The 20,550-nt window shown below is 37.4% G+C and overlaps 1 protein-coding gene across 9 annotated transcripts in view; it reads left to right on the top strand.

Moving 5' to 3' along the window:
- The window catches only part of FOXP2 (forkhead box P2), a 431,849-nt gene that overhangs the window by 293,663 nt on the left and 117,636 nt on the right, over window positions 1-20,550 (top strand). For all 9 annotated transcript variants that reach the window (XM_074605059.1, XM_074604981.1, XM_074604732.1 and 6 more), the window contains one exon: window positions 12,977-13,066. In XM_074605059.1, coding sequence (XP_074461160.1) covers window positions 12,977-13,066 — 90 coding nt within the window. The remainder of the gene's footprint in view (window positions 1-12,976; window positions 13,067-20,550) is intronic.

Here is a 20,550-nt window from a genome sequence, read left to right as displayed (position 1 = left end):
TTTTAACACTATGATGGTATGAAAGTATCTAGCCAGGAATAGATCCATGCTTTGTGTGATACTTTCAAGTCATCGTACAAAGTGATGATCTAGGAAGAAAAAATATATGAGTGTTCATGGATAAAATGCACTGCCTCCTGCCTAGTCAATTAAAATAAAAGGCAATATTAGAAGCAGTAAAGTGGTATTGGATCATCACATCCAAGGTTAAAAAAAAAAAGGGCTTTGTATCTGTTTACTGGTGTTTTGTAGTCCCATGTCTTTCTACTGATGTTTGTAAAATGAGTACTGTGTGTTGAAAGCAATGTGTAAAATGATTATGTAAGTAGAACTTAGTTTATTATTCTTGTATTCTGTGGCACTGTGAATAGTCTGGTACACTAAAAATATTACCAGTATCATACCTAAATGAAGTACGCTTGCATGACGTGAAAGATTCTGCTCTATATTATATGCAGTTACTAAATTGTGGAAGCCCTTTATCTGTCCTTGAAAAGCCTTGCTTCCCTTTTCCATCTCTGAAGCTATGGTTACATGGGAGCAATGAGGGCAAGACACAAGGAACCCTTGTTAACAAAATATTTCATAAAATGCTGAAGTGAAACCAGAGGACAAAACATAGTATTTTTTGGAAAAGTTGGCAATCCCTGTGCAAGATTAATTGTCAGTAGATTGCAGAAGGTGAAAGATTGCTGCAAGTTTGAAAATTCTGCTGGTCAGTGGTCAGAGAAAAGTCCGTCATGTTGTAAAACTACCTGGGAGTGATATAACAGGAAAGTCTTGACTGAGAAAGTGGTTAAGCTTCAGGGGGATGAGTGTAAATATTCAGGTTATTTAGATAATTTCTGTTTCTTATTTTTCAGGAAAGAAAATGTAACCTTTCTAATTAAGGTATGCTTAGCATTTCTTTAATCCGTACGTTGCTGTCTCACACCTTGGTGGTGCCTCTGTGGTTTTATTTAAATAATTCCAAATGTGCGTTTAGTTATCAGTCTGCCACTTACAAAATGAACTGCAGAAATACTGCAGAAAAACTGCATGAGAAATTTCCTGCGTGGATAGATACTGGTTTTGATGTGAGAATGATTTTAGTTTAAGTGGGAGATTGGGCTCTTTTATTGTTTTTTCTCAACGGTGTGAGGGTTGGTGGGGAGTCCACCCGTCCTGTGCCACCTGGGCGGATACAGGCTGCACAGGTGGAGCAAGGGAGAAGGAAGCATCTAAATAATATGTTTTTACATATGGCCCATACAAGTGTGCAAGTGCGGACATACATATTTATCGTTAATGAATGAGCAGAAAGTATGCTATGAGGGAAATGAAGCCCTCATCCGCTCTTTTTTCATAGACATTGGAGACAATGATGGTGAAGGTATTTGAAGGAAGGGCGGGCAATGGTGATGGGCTGATGCCTCAACGTAAAGCAATCTCTGGAAGACATCCAGAATTTTTGAGAGAAGTCACAAAGAGGAAGGTAGAGAAATTGTTACATCTTGATGAGGTTTCAAATGTTACAAGAAGAAAAAAGGAGGCATTGTAGAAAGGAGGATCTGGAAAATACTTCAAGGACATGAAATCTGAAATACATGTGATGTGTAAAGAGAAGTGTCTTTAGAAAAGAAGACTAGTAACTGAGTTTTGACTATATTAAGTTGATGACGACATAATAAAGGACTGGTAAAAGCTGAAATTCACGTTTTTATTTGTGTAAAGTCAAAGTAGTTAAAAGGATAAAAAGAGTAAAATTTATATCTGAAGTTAATTTCCAGCGTATTTTGATCGTGTGCCTAGGTTGCCAGTGCTTTTTCTTTTTTTTATGTGCTTGCTAGTGATAGTGATTATGCAATCTGTGCTGCACGCTTCAGAGGAAATTCTAACAATCTGAAGCCAGAAGAGGCTTTAACTGATGCGAAGTATTACATATGTTTGGCACCAACGTAACTGGGTGTGTCTGCTTTTACAAATGCATCTAAAGATGATAATGCCCCTGAGCATATTTATTATTATAATTCCTTGATTAGCTTGCTGTTTAGGAAGATTACTGTAGATGCCAAGGAAATACAGTAAGGATCATTTTTTCCTGGGCGAGCTTGATGAAGTGTGATTGGAACATCTACCTTTTAATTGAAATGCCTAACCTGTTGTGTTGCTCATGTATACTACTTGGGAATTCCTTGTACAGTTGCAATCATTTCTCCAGCACCTAAACGCCCTGGGAATTGCAAAATGTCTCTCTATTCCTCTTCTGCAAAACATTTTTACTAGCTTCGGGTCTTTTCTTTTTCATCCCTGCAAGTTTCTAATCATAAAGAATGTGCTCCTTACCAGATCTCCTCACATGGGCTGAAACTAGGATGAGGAGCCTGAGGACATTTGCCTGTCTGTCTTCACTTGCATTTTAGCTTAAAATTAAAGCTCTTTGTCATTTCACTCTTCTTATAATCTTCGCTCTTAACAGTCCCCAAAGTGGAGAATTCTTTCTCAGTAGCTCTGTCTAAACGGACTGTTAAGGCTACCCTTCAAAACATACAGCTCATTTGCCAGCTACGGCAAGAACCCGAAGATTGGGATTCTTCAGAGACAGAAGTCTGCATGTTGGATCATGCCTCCTAGATCATCACGAAATGCACCAAAAGAGTTAAAAGGTAGATAAGCAGCCTGAGAGGAAAGCTGCAATTAGAGTAATTCAGGCAGGCCAGAGTAGACTGCAAGTGCAAGTAGCTTTTTCAGAGAGATGCAGAGCTAACCAGTGCTACTTTTTTGGGGTTTTCCACAGAATATACGCATTTCCTTCAAGAAAAAAGGTATTTTGTTGTGTGTGAATGCATGTGTTGCTTTGCACATATATGCATAGAAATTAATTTGTGATCATGGTACAGCAGTTCCTCAGGAGCCTCACAGTCCACATGTAGTAGCAGATTTCAATGGTTTGGAATTATTCCAAGAAGTTTAGATCAGATCTCGTGTTATCAGGACACTCATAACTATTGCCGAATGCCTTAATAATTCTAGTGTCTAGAAAATGGGCTGTTTATTTGGATAATTTACTTCTTGATCTCATATTAGTTTTTTTACTGCTTTTTTTAGAACCCTAGACAGGACTGCACTTCTCTCTTCAAAAGGTTTATCAAAACCCTTGAAAAAATACAAATAAAAGGGCTCTTATTGTATTGCCTATTTACATTCATGTTTATTTTTTCTTCCTCTAATTATTCTTGTATTTATATATACCTGGAGCTCTTTATGCCGACTGAGGTTTTGAAAAGCATTACAAAAATATCCATGAAAAAAAAAATGGACTCAGTAGGATTTCAGTTGACCTGATTTAGCTTTAGCAATAAGGACTGATTTTTTTTAAGTGGCTTAGACTATGTAGTGACTTTTGATCAAATTATTTCATAAAAAACCATTATTGAAACCAGGTTACCAAAGATACTTTGTAAGGGGGTTTATTGGTAGCTTTAGATTTGAAGTCACAATAAATTATAAAAATGAGTCAATTTGCTTTTGCCTTTTTTTTCTTTTTTTTGTGCATATGTTTGGCTTAAGTTGATCGTGTTGTGCTTCAGGCCCTGGTTCTTGCCTTGTTTTTCTCTCCTCTTCCCAGCTCTCCATTTCAGCCAGGCTTGTATTGTTTATAGTAAGAATTGTAGTATCAAGAAAATCTTATTTTCTGCTACTGTTGTGCCCATACTTGGTGATGAGGACACAAGAATCCTACCCAGATGGCTCCGACTGCAATTAGGGCACAGAGCACTTAATTCTAAGCCATCTCCTGTTCTGTATAAACTAGTTTCTCTGTTCAGTCCAAAATTTCAAGGATAGTCTCATAAACACCGACATAGTCATGTAAGGTCGGAAAATTCCAAAGAGCGAGTCTGTAAGCACAGCTCTTATCCTCTGCTGTTAACTCACCATAGAAACAAACCATGCTGAAGCTTCATGATACTCAGTTTATGAGAACATGGTGTTATTTGAAATGTAGCAAGGTGTTAGACATCACAGTAATCCGAACTTGGCATGCTTTCACAGGAACCATACAATCAAATAAAATAGGGCTGGAAGACGCTTGTGAAGATCTTCCGTGTCCCAGAGCAGAATTACTGTTCTTAACTGTTCCTGAAGATGCTTCTTAAACAGGTCCAGAGACACGGATTTTGCAGTCACTACACATTGTACTCCTCCATTGGCCCTACCATTGGAAAGTTTCTTCTTAAATTTAATTAAATCTCCCCGGATTCAGTTTAAGGCCATTCTTGCTTGTCATGTCCATGGAGTAAAATTAATTCTTTCCATGCAGAAACTTGCCTAAGACTGCTGTTGCTTTAGGGTTGGGGTTTTTTTCTGTTTTTATGATCAGACACTTGCTATCCTACAGGTTGTATTTTCTCATTGTGGTCATTCTTAGTGCTCTTCTCTGGTCACTGGTCAGATGGTCCACCTCTTTGAAATATTGTGCCCCAAGCTGGGTACAGTTCTCTAGCTGTGTCTTTAGAAAGGTGAATGAAGTGTAAAAAATACCAGTTTTGTATATGACACTTCTATTTCTGTGTCCCAGTTTGCTTTTGTCATAGTAACATCACTGTATTGACTTAGGTCTTTAATACATGTTTTTCATCATATATGTGAATTTTAAATTTGAGATTTCTTTAAATTATGTCCTTCTAAAAACAGAACTTCAGTAATTAGATCTATTAAAAATATTTTAAAAGAAACTTTAAATTTATAATATCTACTGTAGAACTCAGACATGAACTGTGTTCTTCACTGATTATCAATGGGATATTTCAGAAATGGCTGTTGTGCCTTCCTCCCCTACAGCAAAAGCCTGTTATGAACGTCTTGATAATATTTCCTTTTGTAGTTGCAGTCTCACTCCTGTCTCTGGGTAGGGATGTATAAGAGCAGCGGTAAATCAAATCGGTTAGTGTTCAAATAATTGGAGTCCTTTCAATCAGTAACTCTTCAATAAATATGTAATTCCTCACATTTTAATTGGCTGAGAGAGTCTGACTTGTGTAATTACTGTAACTTTATTTGTAATTACTTTGGTACCACATAGATCCATACTTTTTGATGGATGGCTTTGGTTTCTAGCTCGTATGGTATCAGGAGGAATCTGTGCTTATGATGCTTTGCCAGCCACAGTGCACAATGTTATTTAATTGAAAATAAGTTGTAAAGATAAGAAGTATTTATTTCTGCCTTCTAAATGGCTAAGGCTATTCTAGGGTAAATATTCTTTCGACGTTTTCTTCACACGTTATTTTACCTCTCCATACTACTTAAAACTAATCAATCCTCAGACCTGCCTTCTCAAAGGTTCTGTCCTAAGAATCTTGCTGTTGGCTAGAACAAAACATTTGAGTATATGTTTCCTTTTGTTTTATATGTGCTTCACCTTTTGTTTCAGTTTATGTCTTGATTATGATTTTTCTTAATCATTTGCTTAATAATCTCTGTGCTGATTTCATTGTCTTTAATTTCTAAATTTCCCTTTCAGACTTCTATCAGTTAAAACCGCTGCCTTCTAACAGCCTAACGTTACAATGCTTCCCTTGATATTACATTTCTTTCTCCTCCCACATTTGCTCTGCATTTTGATTTTAGTACAAATGGGACCACTCTTGCTTTCATTTGCATCAGTTCCTTTCCTATTTATGTATTATCAAGCCATCTATTATTCCACCTAAGCCAACACTACTTTGTTTCAGACTGCTTTAATTGAAAGTGGGTTTCACAGCCAATAAGTGAATGTCTACAATGGACAGACTTGAAAGATCTTTTTTTTAACCAAAAAATCAAGCGTACGTACACATTTGTACAATATATACATAATACTATATAAACATACAGTAATGTTAAGGATCTTCTTTATTTCTGAATTCACACATGGGATGGCTGGAGTGATTGTTCTTCTTTGTCCTTCACACTTAAATAGCTTTTACGTATCTGCTGGATGATTTTAATGTGAAATAGTTCATACCAGTTTTCATGTGGACGACTTGTTCATGCTGCTGTTGCCACATTGTGTTCATGTAGAACTAAAAGATCAGCTCTTCCATTTAGCAATTACATGTCCCAGTTTTCTAGAAGTAATGCCACATGGAAGGAAATAGCAATTGCAGGACATTCGTGAGCTTGTGGCATTGGTATTTGATGTGTGCACTGTTTTCCTGTTCATTTAATTAATTTAGTTAGTCACTGCATAATGTAAGTAGTAGGTATGAAGTAGGGTGGAGTGCTTGCTCCTGTGTTTACCAAAGGAAAGTTAAATTCAGGCACGTGGGATGAAAGACAGGAGACTGTCAGGTTGGAGCACAGCTTTGGTGCTGTGGGCCCCCATCTCTCCTAACCCTTGACATTTGCATTCTTCAGGTGGTCTGAGCTTTGGAGATGGCATTTGGGTTTGCTGTCATGGGCCATGTTATGCGTGGCTGGACGTATCGCCCTAATGACCAATGCAGATTGATGTCTACAGGGCAGGAGCCCTGCTAATGCCTATCAGGAATTGAAGCAAGCAGGTGTTTTTTTTCTAGTTCTTGGTCAGCCAAATAATGGGCAGGAAAAATGAAAGAGTTGTTTTTGAAACAGTGTTTAGTATCCGTTAAATTGGGTTATATAGAGAGAAGCTAAATTTGCTTTATAAAATGAAATATGTTATCTGCTAAGTTATTAGTGCCCTGTATTTGTTTAGCATCTTTCACATGGGGAAAAAGTAAGACACTAAACAAAAAAAAATTGCCAAAACAATTAGAGTGAAAAAAATCTGGTAATTAACTATTATTTTTCACAAAACTAGTCTAATTATGAATCAGTCATGGTAAAATGAAAGGTCAATAACTACAGATGCATAATTTCTCTCTGATAGATTGCTGTTTGAAAATAGGTTTATGACAATTATGTGATTAATTTCCTTTTATTAAACAGCATTATGAGACTTCATGTTGCATTCATCAGTTTATTACTGTTACTTTTTCTCTTCACTTGCAAATTAATCCTGGATAACATCAGGGCAGAACAGAAGCTCAGGTAGATTGAGGATCTCTTCTTCTAGTGTTGTTTGTATTGCAGAGAAGACCACAAATCTAAATCAAAATGAGAGCCTCGGTATGCTGAAACCGAAAGTATCATCCTAAGAAAACAAAACAACAAAAAAACCCAAAGCAACCAACCAACCAAAAACCAACAAAGTCCTTTTAGTCCAAGGAAATGAGGGCCAGATCCAGTGAAATCCTTACATTTCTAAGATGAGGCACATGAGGAATATAAGTACATAAGTTAAAATGTGATCCAGAACAGCTTTCCCTACTTACCACCTAACCCTTGAAGTGCCGTGTCTTTTTAACCTGAAATTCCCCAGGCATGAAGAGTTGCTGTCCTGGACGAACACAGAATTTCCCCAGCCTTGGAAAAGCTGAGCAGCCTGGGAATCCGGGAACCAGCCATTCATTTGCACAAATTCCTGTAGCATCAATACAGTCAATGTTTTCAAGCGTACTCAGCGTTCACTTAATCACCCCCCGTAGGGTTGGGCTGAATGCAGCACCCAGTGGCCACCACCACTTTCTGGGGAAACAGTTGAAGCAGCAGCCTGGTGGTGGGGGAACTTGGGATGGTTATACAATGTCCAAGGCTATTGCCTCTTCTTCTTGAATGTAATTTAGTTTAAAAGATTTTCGTCTCTTGCAGGTTTGTGACCTACTACTAGGCAAGGCTGCAGGGCATCCTGTAGTGTATCTGCTGAAATTGCACACACCGTACATTGGGGCTGTCTGGAGCTGCTGATCTAGATGCAGAAGACAGACAAAACTTTTTTGTTTAAGTATTTGCACACGTTGATGTTGGGTTAATTGAGTGAAATCCGTCTTGGTGACCATCTAGATTTCTTAGATAATATATTCCTTGAGGTCGATGCCAACACCCTTAGCTATCTGGTGCTTCATTTCTACTTCTGTAGAAAAACACTGTAATAATTTTTCCATCTACCACTCCTAGATGAACTCCGACTGGTTATTTGGCTTGGACTTTAGTTACGTTCAGGATTTCCTTGACTTCATGGGCTCTCCATTGTGACACATTTGTCATCAGAGGACAGGACAGGTTTTATCTTCTTTGTGTAGCTTGGAGAAAAAAAAGTGTCGTTCACTAAGGAAAAGGAGTTTGTCTCGGGGTGCATGGGAGTTTGCTTTTCCTGTTAGGTCTCCTGGAGAGACTGCTGTTGGAAAGGAGTTGGATCATCTTAAATTCAAGATTTTTTGAATAGTGATAAATGCTTTGCTACTCCATTTGGAAAGATTATAAGCTGCTGTGCTGACTGGCTGTGATATTCATGAGAGAACTTTCTGGGAAAATACAGTCAACAAGAGACAAAGGTTTAGCAGTATGATTTCAGAGCTGTTAGGCAGCATTGAACAGCGTTGGCTTTCTGTCACCATCTTTCGAGCATCTCATACAACTATGGGTAATTCTGGGCTTCTTGTTCAGAGCCAGCTGGAGAGTGGGCCCGCAGCAGGGTGTAAAGGGGTAAAGGTTCTCCTGAAGTGGTTTTTATAATAAATGTAGCTATGTAATCATTTGGTTAACTTGTTATTCAACCAGTGCAGAGCAGTCTTTGGCCTTAAATCCAGCTTAGCATGTTGATATGTTTCGGTTGCATAGTGCTACCAGTGAGGTGACTCTTGTTTGACATATTCAGCCATTTGGAAACTTATTTTATGTTCAGAAACTTATTTTACGTTCAGTAGGAATGTTAGGGTATGCAGTAATTTGAAAAAAATAAAATAGGGATTTGGACTTAGAAAAAGGAAAGAATCTGGTTGTCTTCTGGCAAGTTTTTTAGTTCTGGTTATCTGCAAAGTATACACCTCTTGTCAGTATAAATAGGGAGTGCCTGTATAAACATTCTTGTTTCGCCTGTTCCACATAATAGTTTCTTGTATCATATTTCTTTTGACCTCGCTATCTGAAACCAATTACAGGAGATCCATTTGGGCTGCATCTATTTTCATAAGAAGCCCAGGCAGCAGTGTTTTTCTCAGAGATGAATATCAACATCAAATATGCTTCTGAGTGCTTTGTTATTTATGTTTCAGAGAGATTTTGTAGCCTTCAGCTCTCAAGAATGTGTCACGCTGTGCTGTTTATACATTGACGATATTAATGGGCGTAGATGTCATTTTTCATTTTAACGTCTCGAATGCAACAGGCTGATAGGTTAAACATTCCTGGTTTTAAAGGAAAGATATGAGTGACATCTGTTTCCTAAAAATATACATATATTTACTTTTTAAAAACCAGAGTAATAGGTTTACCATCTTTTAGTGGCATCTTTCACTTTATTAAAATGATAAAACTTTAGAAATCATTTTAAGGCATGCTTAAATTAAATACAAGGGTTTGGAATACAAAATAAAAGCAAGTTGTATCTCATAGTCTTATCGCCAACAAATTGCAAAATCTACAGCAATTTATCAACTTTAATAGGGTGAGTTATATGCAATTAATTTCATTTTTGTTCTGCTTAGGTTTTAGCTATGCCAAAGCTGCACAGTAAATATTAAGAAGTAGTGTTCCCAATACATATTTTACTAGAAGACACAGTGAGTTCTGGAAACCATATGCCCAAATTTCCTGCTTATACAGCCATTACTTAAAGCATTATAATGATTTTCATTTGCGTTATTAAAATAATTTCTAATCCTCGTTTCTTTTTATTGCTTTTGTCTACATTGACTTTTTTGTATAGTTTTACTAATTCAGATAACTTAATTAAGGAAAAGTGCCCACTAAATTTGAAACAAATGTTACTGGAAACTGGATACGATTTTGGCTGTCTTAGAATCTGTTCTTGCTGCTGTTAACTTGAGGTAGGACTCAACATAATTTTGATCTGCCAGATTTATAAATGTCTGTTAGTTTGTCTTCATCGAACTGGTTTTAGACCACAAGTTATTATCAAATTAGTTCACAGAAATTTATAAATGATGCGTGGGATGGGTGTTTACTTGAACGGTACATGTTAAACTATGAATTTTGAAAGGCACTTTCAAGTTGTCAATTTGTTTTGCAAAGATTTAATAGCAGCAAATGAATTGTTAGAACTGAATGTTTTATAGTCTCGTAATCTTCACTTATGGATAATGTCAGTAATAATCCTTTGAAATTAACAGTGTGTTTCTGGGAGGTTGTTTACTGAGCAGCCAAATCTAAAGTTAAGCAGCACACAGGGAGGAAGAAGTACCATATGACAACTGCTATAAGAACAAAGGCTGACAGTGATTTCTCCTTATGAGTTTTAAATCATCTCTGATCTCCTGAAATTGTTTTCTGTTCCTCTTCTATCTCCTGTGTTTACAGTAATCTAAACTGCCACAATAAGATCACTGAAGTATTCAGGTAGTCATCATTTATAAGACATTCTGTATTAAAAGATGAGCCTTTACTCCTTTAAAGATATCCCAACCAGCACATATGAATCAAAATAGTTTAAGTAGTAGAGCCTTTTATGCAAACATATCCTGTTGTGCTGCCTTGCTTTTTCATAAAGCGTGACTCTTTTTGTAGGTAGCGGTGGGAAGTCATGCTTTCTTAGGCTGATTCCACAGGAGCATGCTAGCCACAATTTGAAATTATACTGTCTAGCTTAAATCTAAGCTGGAACATACTATAATTCTCTAGTTTTCAAGTGCTGTAAATGTACAGCTTTACCAGATGCTTGTTGGCTTGTTTTATTATATTGATGTGAGATGACTTTGCTGCTGGGGAAGATCAGGACACTGAAAAAACTTGCAGAGTGTTCCAGTTATTTGCAATATACAGCAGCATTATAGCATTACAATTCCTATTCCAGATAAAGGCCGCGTAATGAATTTTCTGCGACCGCCAGAAATAAAAAATAATTATCTTTATGGTTTTTCCTGTTTTCTGTAACTCCAGATCTCTTCTCTGGTTCTTGGAGCAATATCACCTCAAGTGGTGAGGTTGGTTTTCCTGTACAGTCTCCCATGAATTCAGGAGCGCAATAGTTCTCTCACTTCCATTCACGTTTCCCTTTTGGAGGGCTCTGAAGATTGGGAAGGCTTATAAATTCACCACAGATCTTCTGTTCATGCATTTAATCCATGTTTTGTGCTTAAACCACTGCAAGATGTTGGGACCAAATCCTGGTGCCCCTGAAATCAACAGATATATTTGTCTCTGATCTCAGACAGAGCGGGATTGTCCTTTAGGATCTGCTCAAGAACTGTGAGTGCAGAAGAGATTATGCTATTCACATAGGAAACAGGGCATCCAGTGGTTCCTTGGAAACAAAATATTTCAAGTGCACTTTGAAATATGTTAACTTTTATTTATTTTTGGCAGAGAGGAGCTAGTTTTGTGCGACTCGTTGCTTAGGTTCAGAGGAATGTATAGTCTTTGTAAAGCTGACCTGTAATTACTTGAGAATTTGATGAAACAATACGGGGATTGTTGTGGGAATGTCTCCAAATGTTAAAAGTCTGCTCTGCAAACTTTGTACCGGAGCCTTCTATGGGGAGACGAATCAATGTTGTTAGGAGATGGTGCTAGTGCATTCAGTTTGTTTACTTTGGTTTTCTATGTCTGCCTGCCTTCTCAGAAAACTTGCTTGGAGCCAGACTGTAGCAGCCCTCTCTCTGTCTTTTCATAATTGATCAGGGGATGACTGCCTTCCCTGAGGGTTAAGACGTGGCAACTTTTTCTGTTTGCTCAGCATCTCAATGCAGTAGTTCAAACATTGTTCACACCAGCTGGCAGTGTAATGCCATATGCACATCTTGTCAAAGCAACTGTTGTCATGGATACTAGAAACTATCTTAAAAACCAGCTCATTTGAGTCTAATCAAAACTGTACCTTTCTTTATCAGTTGAGAATCTTTATTATTTTAGGGAACATTGATCAAATGGCATTTATTGCAGTATATTCCATCTACAGGATGTTTTAATAACGTAGATGATAGCGTGATGCATTTTAAAGCTGTAACTGCTATTTACTGAACGGATTTTTTTTAAGGGGCGGGAGGGGGGGAAGAGTTCTCCAGGTAGTTTCAGTGGAAATGTTTTGAATCTATTTTTTTATTATTTCTTAATAAATACCACTGTATAACACATGGCATTTAAAAAATAATTTTATAGTGAAAAATAATTTAGATTAGCCGTCTTTGGGTAAGTGGGTTGGTTGTTTACATTCCGTATGTTTAACTGTATTTTGCTGAGTTGGAATGAAAACATAAAAATAAATGAAAACATTTTCTATTTTGATTGGGATACTGTCATCCCAGAGCCTGATCTGGTTGGTTGAGTAGTAATTTCTTTGTTCTCTGATTTTCCGAAGAATGCAAATGAAAACCACTCATTTTTATTTGGCATTAAAACTGCACTTTATTTTGTCAAAGGAGAGGTTTCTCCTTGAATTGTAAGTACAAAAAGTGTTTTTAATCTTCAATGAATATCCTTATTAATTCACTTTCAAGATAATCTGATGTTGATTTGTCAAATTTAATTACAGCTTCCGGTAACACTTGAAGTCTACTTGCTTTTGCTTCAAAATTCTAATATGAAAATGCAAATTGAATGATAATTTGCAAGGGAGTGGGCATTTTAGTTGAACACTCAAAGACAAGTTCCTTGTGGAAATGAGGCTATTGATGCAGTTTATGATTTTTCCTCTTCAAGCACTTTAAACAAATTAACTTTATTTCCTGCAGGATTTCATGTACATCCATAAATTCTAGTGAAGTCCTATATATGTACTTTCAGAAGATTTTCTTTATGTTTTAAGTGAAAAACAGAATGAAGTCTGAAATCTAGCAAATACAAATCGAATAGGAGGAGATTGCATTTGTTCGATTGGACTTTTACCTAACATCAGCAATGAGTAACTCATCTCTTTCTAGGAACTAGTGGAAATTATTTACTTTTTTTTTTTTTTTTTTTTTTTTTTTTTTACTTTTAGGCACTCCAGGCAGCAAGGCAGCTGCTTTTACAGCAACAGACAAGTGGACTGAAATCTCCTAAGGGCAGTGATAAACAGAGACCACTGCAGGTTAGTAAAGCATCCTTGCTTTTGGGGCCTTACTCTCAGGGACGAGCGCGGTGCTTGCTCACGCAGAGGGGTGTGCGTGGATGCCTGTGCTCTAATGCTGTGTATGCGCATATTCACGTACGAGAGGTTACAGGCTTGCATGCTGCTGACTTCTCATTCACAGAGAAAATTCACTGTAAGTTACGAAAGCCTTTTGTGGCTATAGATGCTTAATAGGTCTAAGGCTAAGTCTGAGTTCCGTTGCTATTGTATGAATTCATTCTTTATAGACGTGTTGCAGAACTGGTATTTGATTTTTATACGTACATGGATTAAATTGTAAAAACGGCTGTGTTAAGACAAGAGTAAAACCGTATCCAGAAAAAAAATGAGTTAAGTAATTTTTCGGTACTAAATCTAAGTGGCAAACAGAGAGGTGTTCAGAAACTACCAACACAACTGCATGAAATTATGAAATTAGGAGCTGCTTCTGCCATTTCAGAAAAACGTATGTCACAGAGTTTTACACTGGGATGCTATTTGGCTTCAGATTGTCTTTGGGTGAATAGGAGTTCTGTTATTGAATAATTATTTTAAATGAATTATTGGTAAAACTATATATAGCATTTTATTATTGAAAAAAAAGTATCTTTTATTTTTGAGGTTTTAGTTAATTTATTGCTAATTCAGAGTTCCATATGAAATTGCGTTCTGCTGACAAAACTGGTTCTCTCATTGTATATAGACCAAATATGGGTGTCTGACTGCTGAATTACGTCTGTTGCAGACAAAAGATGTGCATAAGAGATGATTTTATTTTGTTCAGGAAATAAAAAAGTATAACTCCTACCATTCTCTTCCTCATATCTACTTTTCTGGGTGAGCCTTTATCCTCTTGGGACTTACCCTGTTTTCTGATGGAATAGGGCATTTTTATCTCATTTTTCGTTTTTGTCATGCATAATGGAGGACCCCAGGCACCAGAATTTATCTTTTTCTCCACCAGTGAAGTGTTGTGAAATTTGATCACTTGTGCAATTTTTGTACGTAATTCACATTGTCTCCTTTTCTTTGTGAAACTTCATGGAGCAATGTTGGGCACAGCAAACAGTTCCACATTCCACGTCGTCTCTCTTCAAATATACTTTTAAAGTTATGTTTATTTGCTCAGAACCAAACAAGAACTTAGGAAAATGACTAAAGAAAATGGAAAAAAAGAAAACATGTCGAGTTGGCATCCTGCCATGCTGTAGTTGTAGTCCAGTCCAGAGGCGTAGGAGTCCTGGGACCATCCCAACTTTCCACTCTTTGCCCTTGACTTTGCTTTGTATTAAATATCTTCCAGGCTGAAGGCACACAAGAAGAGTAGTCATAAAGGCAGCAGCTTATGAACTGCTTAGTTTTTTAAAGTTTTTGGAAGTTGATTTGGTGATCTTGAAGGGTTGAATCATGGAGATGATTGATTTAATGAATACTGTGAAAGTAGTTTATTCAGCCAGCTCCCCCTTCTGAAAGATAACATGGGCTGTACTAGGAGTATACAAGGTCCAGACGCTAAGGGAAGTATATGAAACAGGCAAAAAAAGTGATATTTTTCCAGTATGTGTTTCCCAGTGAAGTTAGCTTACTTTAATCCTCCAACTTGTAAACTGGCGCAGTTCAGGAGCTACTGACTTCTCTGTTCACATTCTCCACCCATTTGTAAACCTTTTTTTCACGGCTGAAGAGATGTGGGGGTGCTCTGTTTGTGGTGGGCATAGATGAAAGGAGAGAAAACCATGTTTGGAGACAGACAGTCGTACATATAACCCAGAGGATGATGAGGTGAGGAGAGGGAGTCTTGTGCTTTCCTACTCCCAAAGCACTAACCCTGGCCTGATGCCTTTTAAATGCCATGGGATGGTGTATTGTAGAGACATCCTGTATTATGTGTTTGCCAGGAAGAGTCAGTGCCTCATGAGTCACACTTGCAAGGCAGGAAGAAGAAAATAAAGCAAATAATTTTCTTTTCAGAATTGTTACATGCTTCCTAAAGCCAAGATTATTGCTCATGTTTCCAGCTTTTCCTTCCATGATCAGTATGTGCACACTGCCTCTTATTAGCCTTGGACGCTTCATTTGGTTCATTTTTAAATGAGAGAAAGGAGGAGTTTGCTCCCAGACTTTGGTTTATGTATCAAATACCATGTAAATTCAGGTATGAGTACGAACTCCATTTTAATTTTCTTCTTTTGTGAAAAGGATGCATAAAGGTTTTGAAAAATGAGTTCCTGGAGCTTTTCTATTTCTGTCTTTTACTGTTAATACAGAGCTGTTCATTGTCCATTATGTAGTGGAAATTCACATTTTTAGCATCGTGATGCCTGTTTGACCAAATACTGTAATATGGGTCATAAAATTGTACAGTATTATTATTTTATTATGCCAAATTTAATGGTAACTTTAGCCAAACTCCCTAGCAGTAGGAATTGCTAAATATGTATACGCAATTTGAGGTTTATAAGACAAAAATGCTTGTGCTTGTGTTTGTGCTTAAGGAAACAGACTTCTCCCAACATTTTAAAGTACTTTAATATTAGTGTATTTCTAATTTCCTCGTAATTTCAGAGCAATTTACTGATCTGGCAACTGGAGATATGTTAGAACTGATGTATAAATCTAGTAAAAACCTAATAAAACTTTTAAAACTACCTCACACATCTGCAGGCAAATGTGGGTGTTAAGGAAGCCTTGCCATTGCATCTCTCATGTGCTCCATATTTTGATGTAAACTATTCTATTGTTTCACATGCCAAAGAAGGAAAAAAATGGTATTAATTTTAGTGGCTGTCTTTTTACATTTGATGGATATTTGGGGGGTAGTAGCATATGCTGGTTTTATATATGTTCTCTCTGTTATTCCATAACGCGTCAAGTATTTTAGTGACTTACAGCACCTACTAGCTAATCAGCAAGTTGAAAGCTTATTGAAGAAACCTTCCAATTTCTGTCTTCAACTTTGCAAAAACAGGGTGTTGGGTAAGTCATCAAGTTCTACTGTGCTTTACAGAGGGAATGGTTTTAGGGAACTGCTGGGATTTTCCTAGAAGAATTTAAGTCTCTTTTGTATCCTCATGAAAAACCTTTTTAAATTTACCACTAGCTATGTGATCTGTTCTAAAAGAGGAATGTTGTGGTGGCAAATGTTGTTGTTTTAGTTTTTCATGCAAAAGTTACTGGTATCTACTAGCTGTCCTTTATTTTCAGGGAGAGGAGGTTTATATTTAGATTGTGAGTTAACAGAATACCTGCAAAAATTACAGTTTTAGATAGATGCTTATCTTGATCTACTATTACTTTCTGATTTACATTTTTCTGGGTTTCAGACTGCAGATGGCATAACCATTAGCATGTCTTATGCAAAACAGAAGGAGAAAAGCATCCCATCTGACAAGCTTGAGTACCGGTTGTAGTAGTGATTTTACTTTCATGTATAGATATCGGAATAAATGTATTTGAAACATGTTTATATATGCCATTCATTACACTGATGCACCAATTGAATGGATCCAATCAGCACGTACATTGATTAATGACATATCACAGAATAGCTAAGGAGGGGTTGTGATGAGAGTTGAGGATAATATTAAGCTGCATATGATGAGATAATAGCATTTACTTCTTTACTGTGCATCCTGGAAAACATATTGCGGTAGTAAGGTTAAGATTTCTGTAGTACTGTTTTTTGTTTCAGAATATTTTTCTTTTCTGGAGAAGCAGTGATTGTGGTAAACCGCGGTTAAATGAGGTGGTTGCTTTCATGGATTTCACTCCCTATAACCACATATCCATAGTAGGCATAACAGGGAAAATGTCACTTTGGCTCTTAGAACCAGTAGATCATTCTCCTGTGGCAGAAAGTCACTCTCCTTACGGCCACTGAAGAATTTGGTGTTACCTAGCCTGAGTTTTAAAACTGGCAGCTCTGTTGTTCTCGTTACACTTATAGTCATGAGCGAGACTTGCGGTTCTTCAACAACTGTGCAGAGCACAAGCGTAACCCAAAGGTAGATGCTGTCAATTTGCTGCCATTGCTGGGTGTTCGTGTACAGCATTGCAATTATTTCCCTTCCAGGTAGGCAAATCTCGGTGCTTAGACTAATCTGTCAGTGATACACATCCTATTGTTGGCTGCACAGCATGGTGATTTGGACAGCTACTTGTAAATTTACCCGTTTGCTTGAAGAGCTATGAAAAGCCCTGTAATATTCCCTGTAATATCTCTAAAGAAGCAGTTTATTTTCATGAAGTTGGACTTTGAACTTTATTAGAATAAATAAGATAGATAATTATCTTCAGTCCCATAAATTAATATGCCTACAATAAATTGGTTAGTTGTTTTTTTCCTTGACGGTAGGAGATTCAACATCAGTACTAATGCATTCTGTATGAGGATGGCATGTCAGGAAATCATGACTCCTGGAATCAAAGGGTTAAGCTCAGTGTGTACTAAGCCTGTTGTATAAATATCATGCCCTATGGAGTGTTGAGTTGTTAAGGTAAGCTTTGTTTATTTAGCATGAGGACTTCACTGAAGCGTAATCATTTGATAAAATTTGGGAAAAGTAAGTATGCATTCAAGTTTAATTACTTAATGTTCGTTTTATTAGCACATAGTATCAGAAGAACCACTTTTTTTAAAGGCATGCAAAATGCAAAAATTTAGCATGAAAATTTAGCCTGAAAAGATACTCGTAGTCTCTTTTAACCTACCCTCCTTGCTTTACTTTCTCCTAGTCTGGTCATCTCCGTTTGGATCTTCACATGGGTCTGAATTTAAAATTCATTGCACATAATAAATAAGCAAACATATCATTAATATTGTAACTTTTAGTTACTTTTTTAAACATACATAAGAGACCACTGAGAGATAAGAAATCGGGAATGTGGGGAAAAAGAAGCAAACCCCACTGCTTTTAAATTATATCCTGTGACTTAACGCACACTGACTGCAACTGTGCATGCATAATGCCAGTAAAAAAAATTTCCAGCTTAAAAACAGCAAAAATAAATGTTGTGGATGTAACTTAGATAGTGTTTTCTTTGCGTTACGTTCAACAAAAATAGAAACAAATCTAACTGGTCTAAAAATGTCTTTCCAAAACCTGCATGTTACGTTTTTCTGTTTATCTAGTGCGTGCTCCTAAGCATAGGTTATTGGAGAATTTTGTACATGCTAGAAAGCACTGATTTAGAAAGATGCAAATGCCTAATATATAGTGTAAGAGGAGAGTAGTGATAAACAGTCTTTTTCCCTCCCGAGTATAATTCTGGAGGAAATGTGTGGCCTACATATAAGCAAACATTGAGGCTTGGGGTAAATTAAATTTGGAAGATAGCTGCTGGAAAATCGTAAGTCCCATTTTCCCTTGGAAGTCTGTTAGGAGGAATATGCGGTTATCCTCTAAGGTGCAGAAATTTGCATCGGTGATACCCACTCTAAACTCAAGTATAACCCCGAGAGATGGAGAGAAGGCAAGGAGTTATTTTTAGGGAAGGTGTGTGGGGGAGGGAAAGGAGAAATAGCCGTGTTCAAGCTTTCATGGTGCTGAAATCAGGAGTTCCATTTAAAATAGAGGGATAAATATAGTAATAAAGAAAAAAAATCTGGACGTATTTCATTGATTTGCAGTGGAAGTGTCTCTATAACAGACTTGCTGGGAAGTCCTTATTTATTCAGATACAAGCCTGCTCCAAAGTCTTATGTCCTGTCTTTGACAACCTTTTTTACTCGTGAAAACCCGTGTTTTGCATCATGTGCCATTTTGCTGTAAAATCTTGCAAGAATAGATTTACTTTACGTCACTTTTTACTCTTGAAAACTTCCAGTATTAAAAAAAATGCATCTACAGAGAAAGTGTTACTAGTTAGTATGGTTTCCTTTTTAATTTAAAGTAAATATCAGTCACCTTGACGTCATATCTCGTATTGATAGAGCAGATAGTTGTCATTTTCAAGTACATAGAATATTAGAGCTAACCTTACGTGTAAGATCTTTGTAACGTGTAGAAAAATGTTTACTGTAGCAGCCTTCTAATGGAAATTACCACATAGTGGCTTCATCTGTATCTAACTGGGAGGAAAAAAACCTGGCTGGTGTGGAGGTCACATCTTTATCCTGAAAATATTGTTGCAATATTATAATATTTTGGAGGCAGAGTAAAGAGGTATTATGCAAGTTCTGTTTACAGGTATTGAATATGCAGAATGCTAATTAGGATTACTATGTGATCAGGGATTTCAGGAAGCATTTTGATGTTAAACATAGGTCTGTGCAGCAATCTGATGTGTCACTCCATTCCTGTGACTGTTGGGGAATCATTTGTCACCTACATCAGTATCACCTCTTTCCTTTCCCCCTTGTTCTCTTGTTCATTCTGTTACTTCTAGAGCACTGGGAGGAGAGGGGACAACACACGCACTCCGGTTCTTCACTCAGATTCAGAAAGGCAAACCTTCAGAGAGTGCCTCGGTCTTTTCACAGCAGCTTTTACATAGCAGACCCATCTTTCTCTCATGGTAGAAACTGCAGCCGGTCTCATACCAGGAAATAATGCCGTGCATGGGATGGATGGACTGGTTTTTATATTCTGACTTTTAGGAGTCTCCAAGCCCTACAGAGAAGTTTCTTTGACTTGCTTGAACAGCTGGAAAGCTCTGTCCCCCTGCAAGCCCTCCCAATGCCACCACGCTACATGTTCACGATTGTTCCTCTTTGGGCTGCTTGAGTAGTTCCTCTGCGGTGCTGGGAGGTGTAGGTTTCCTTGAGCCACTTCTCCTGGCTGTTGCAACAGGTCACATCAGCCTGATTCTCTTCCCAGCTGGCTCATTGCCCAGAAAAGCTTGTGAAGAGCTGAGAGGGAATGTGTGAACGGTTCCCCACTCAGTGTGCGGCTCTATTAAAGGGTCTGCTCCCAGGCAGGGCCCTAATTATGCCAGTTTAGGATCGCACCACTCAAGCAAGGCTCTCCTGATGCTCTTGAGTTTGAAAAACACATTTGTGTACATTGATTTAGAAATTACGAAATCAGGAAAAGCAGCTTAACAAAATATTCTGTGAATGCTCTAGATGGGTGTAGATTTTTAAAAATTGTTTCTAGTTAAATTACCATTAAGGAAAGTCTCTTTTTTTTCCCAGAAGTTTCTCATTTCATCAGACAATTATAAAAGCCAAGGAAATTTTCTACCAAACCCGAAGTTCTGTGACTAAATCATGGAGAAACTTCGTCAATAGTAGCAAATGCACCTTTCCACATGAAAATCCAGTCTCCCCCCGTAGCCATTCAAGGCATTCCCCCCCCGTAGCCATTCAAGGCATTCCTTGTGCAGATTACTTCCCCTGCTTCTTTTTTTTTCAGATTAATTTTACTTTGTGAATTGACTACTTGTCTTGAAGTTTTCAAATCATTGGACAGTATTTTGGAGTTTGTGTGTTAGTTGTCCGGTTGCTTTACGTAGCAGGGGGT

The sequence above is a fragment of the Larus michahellis genome, chromosome 1, assembly GCF_964199755.1.
Source record: "Larus michahellis chromosome 1, bLarMic1.1, whole genome shotgun sequence".
Lineage (NCBI taxonomy): Eukaryota > Metazoa > Chordata > Aves > Charadriiformes > Laridae > Larus > Larus michahellis.
Note: the sequence above shows the minus strand (reverse complement) of the source record. Positions and strands in the feature narration are given on the sequence as shown.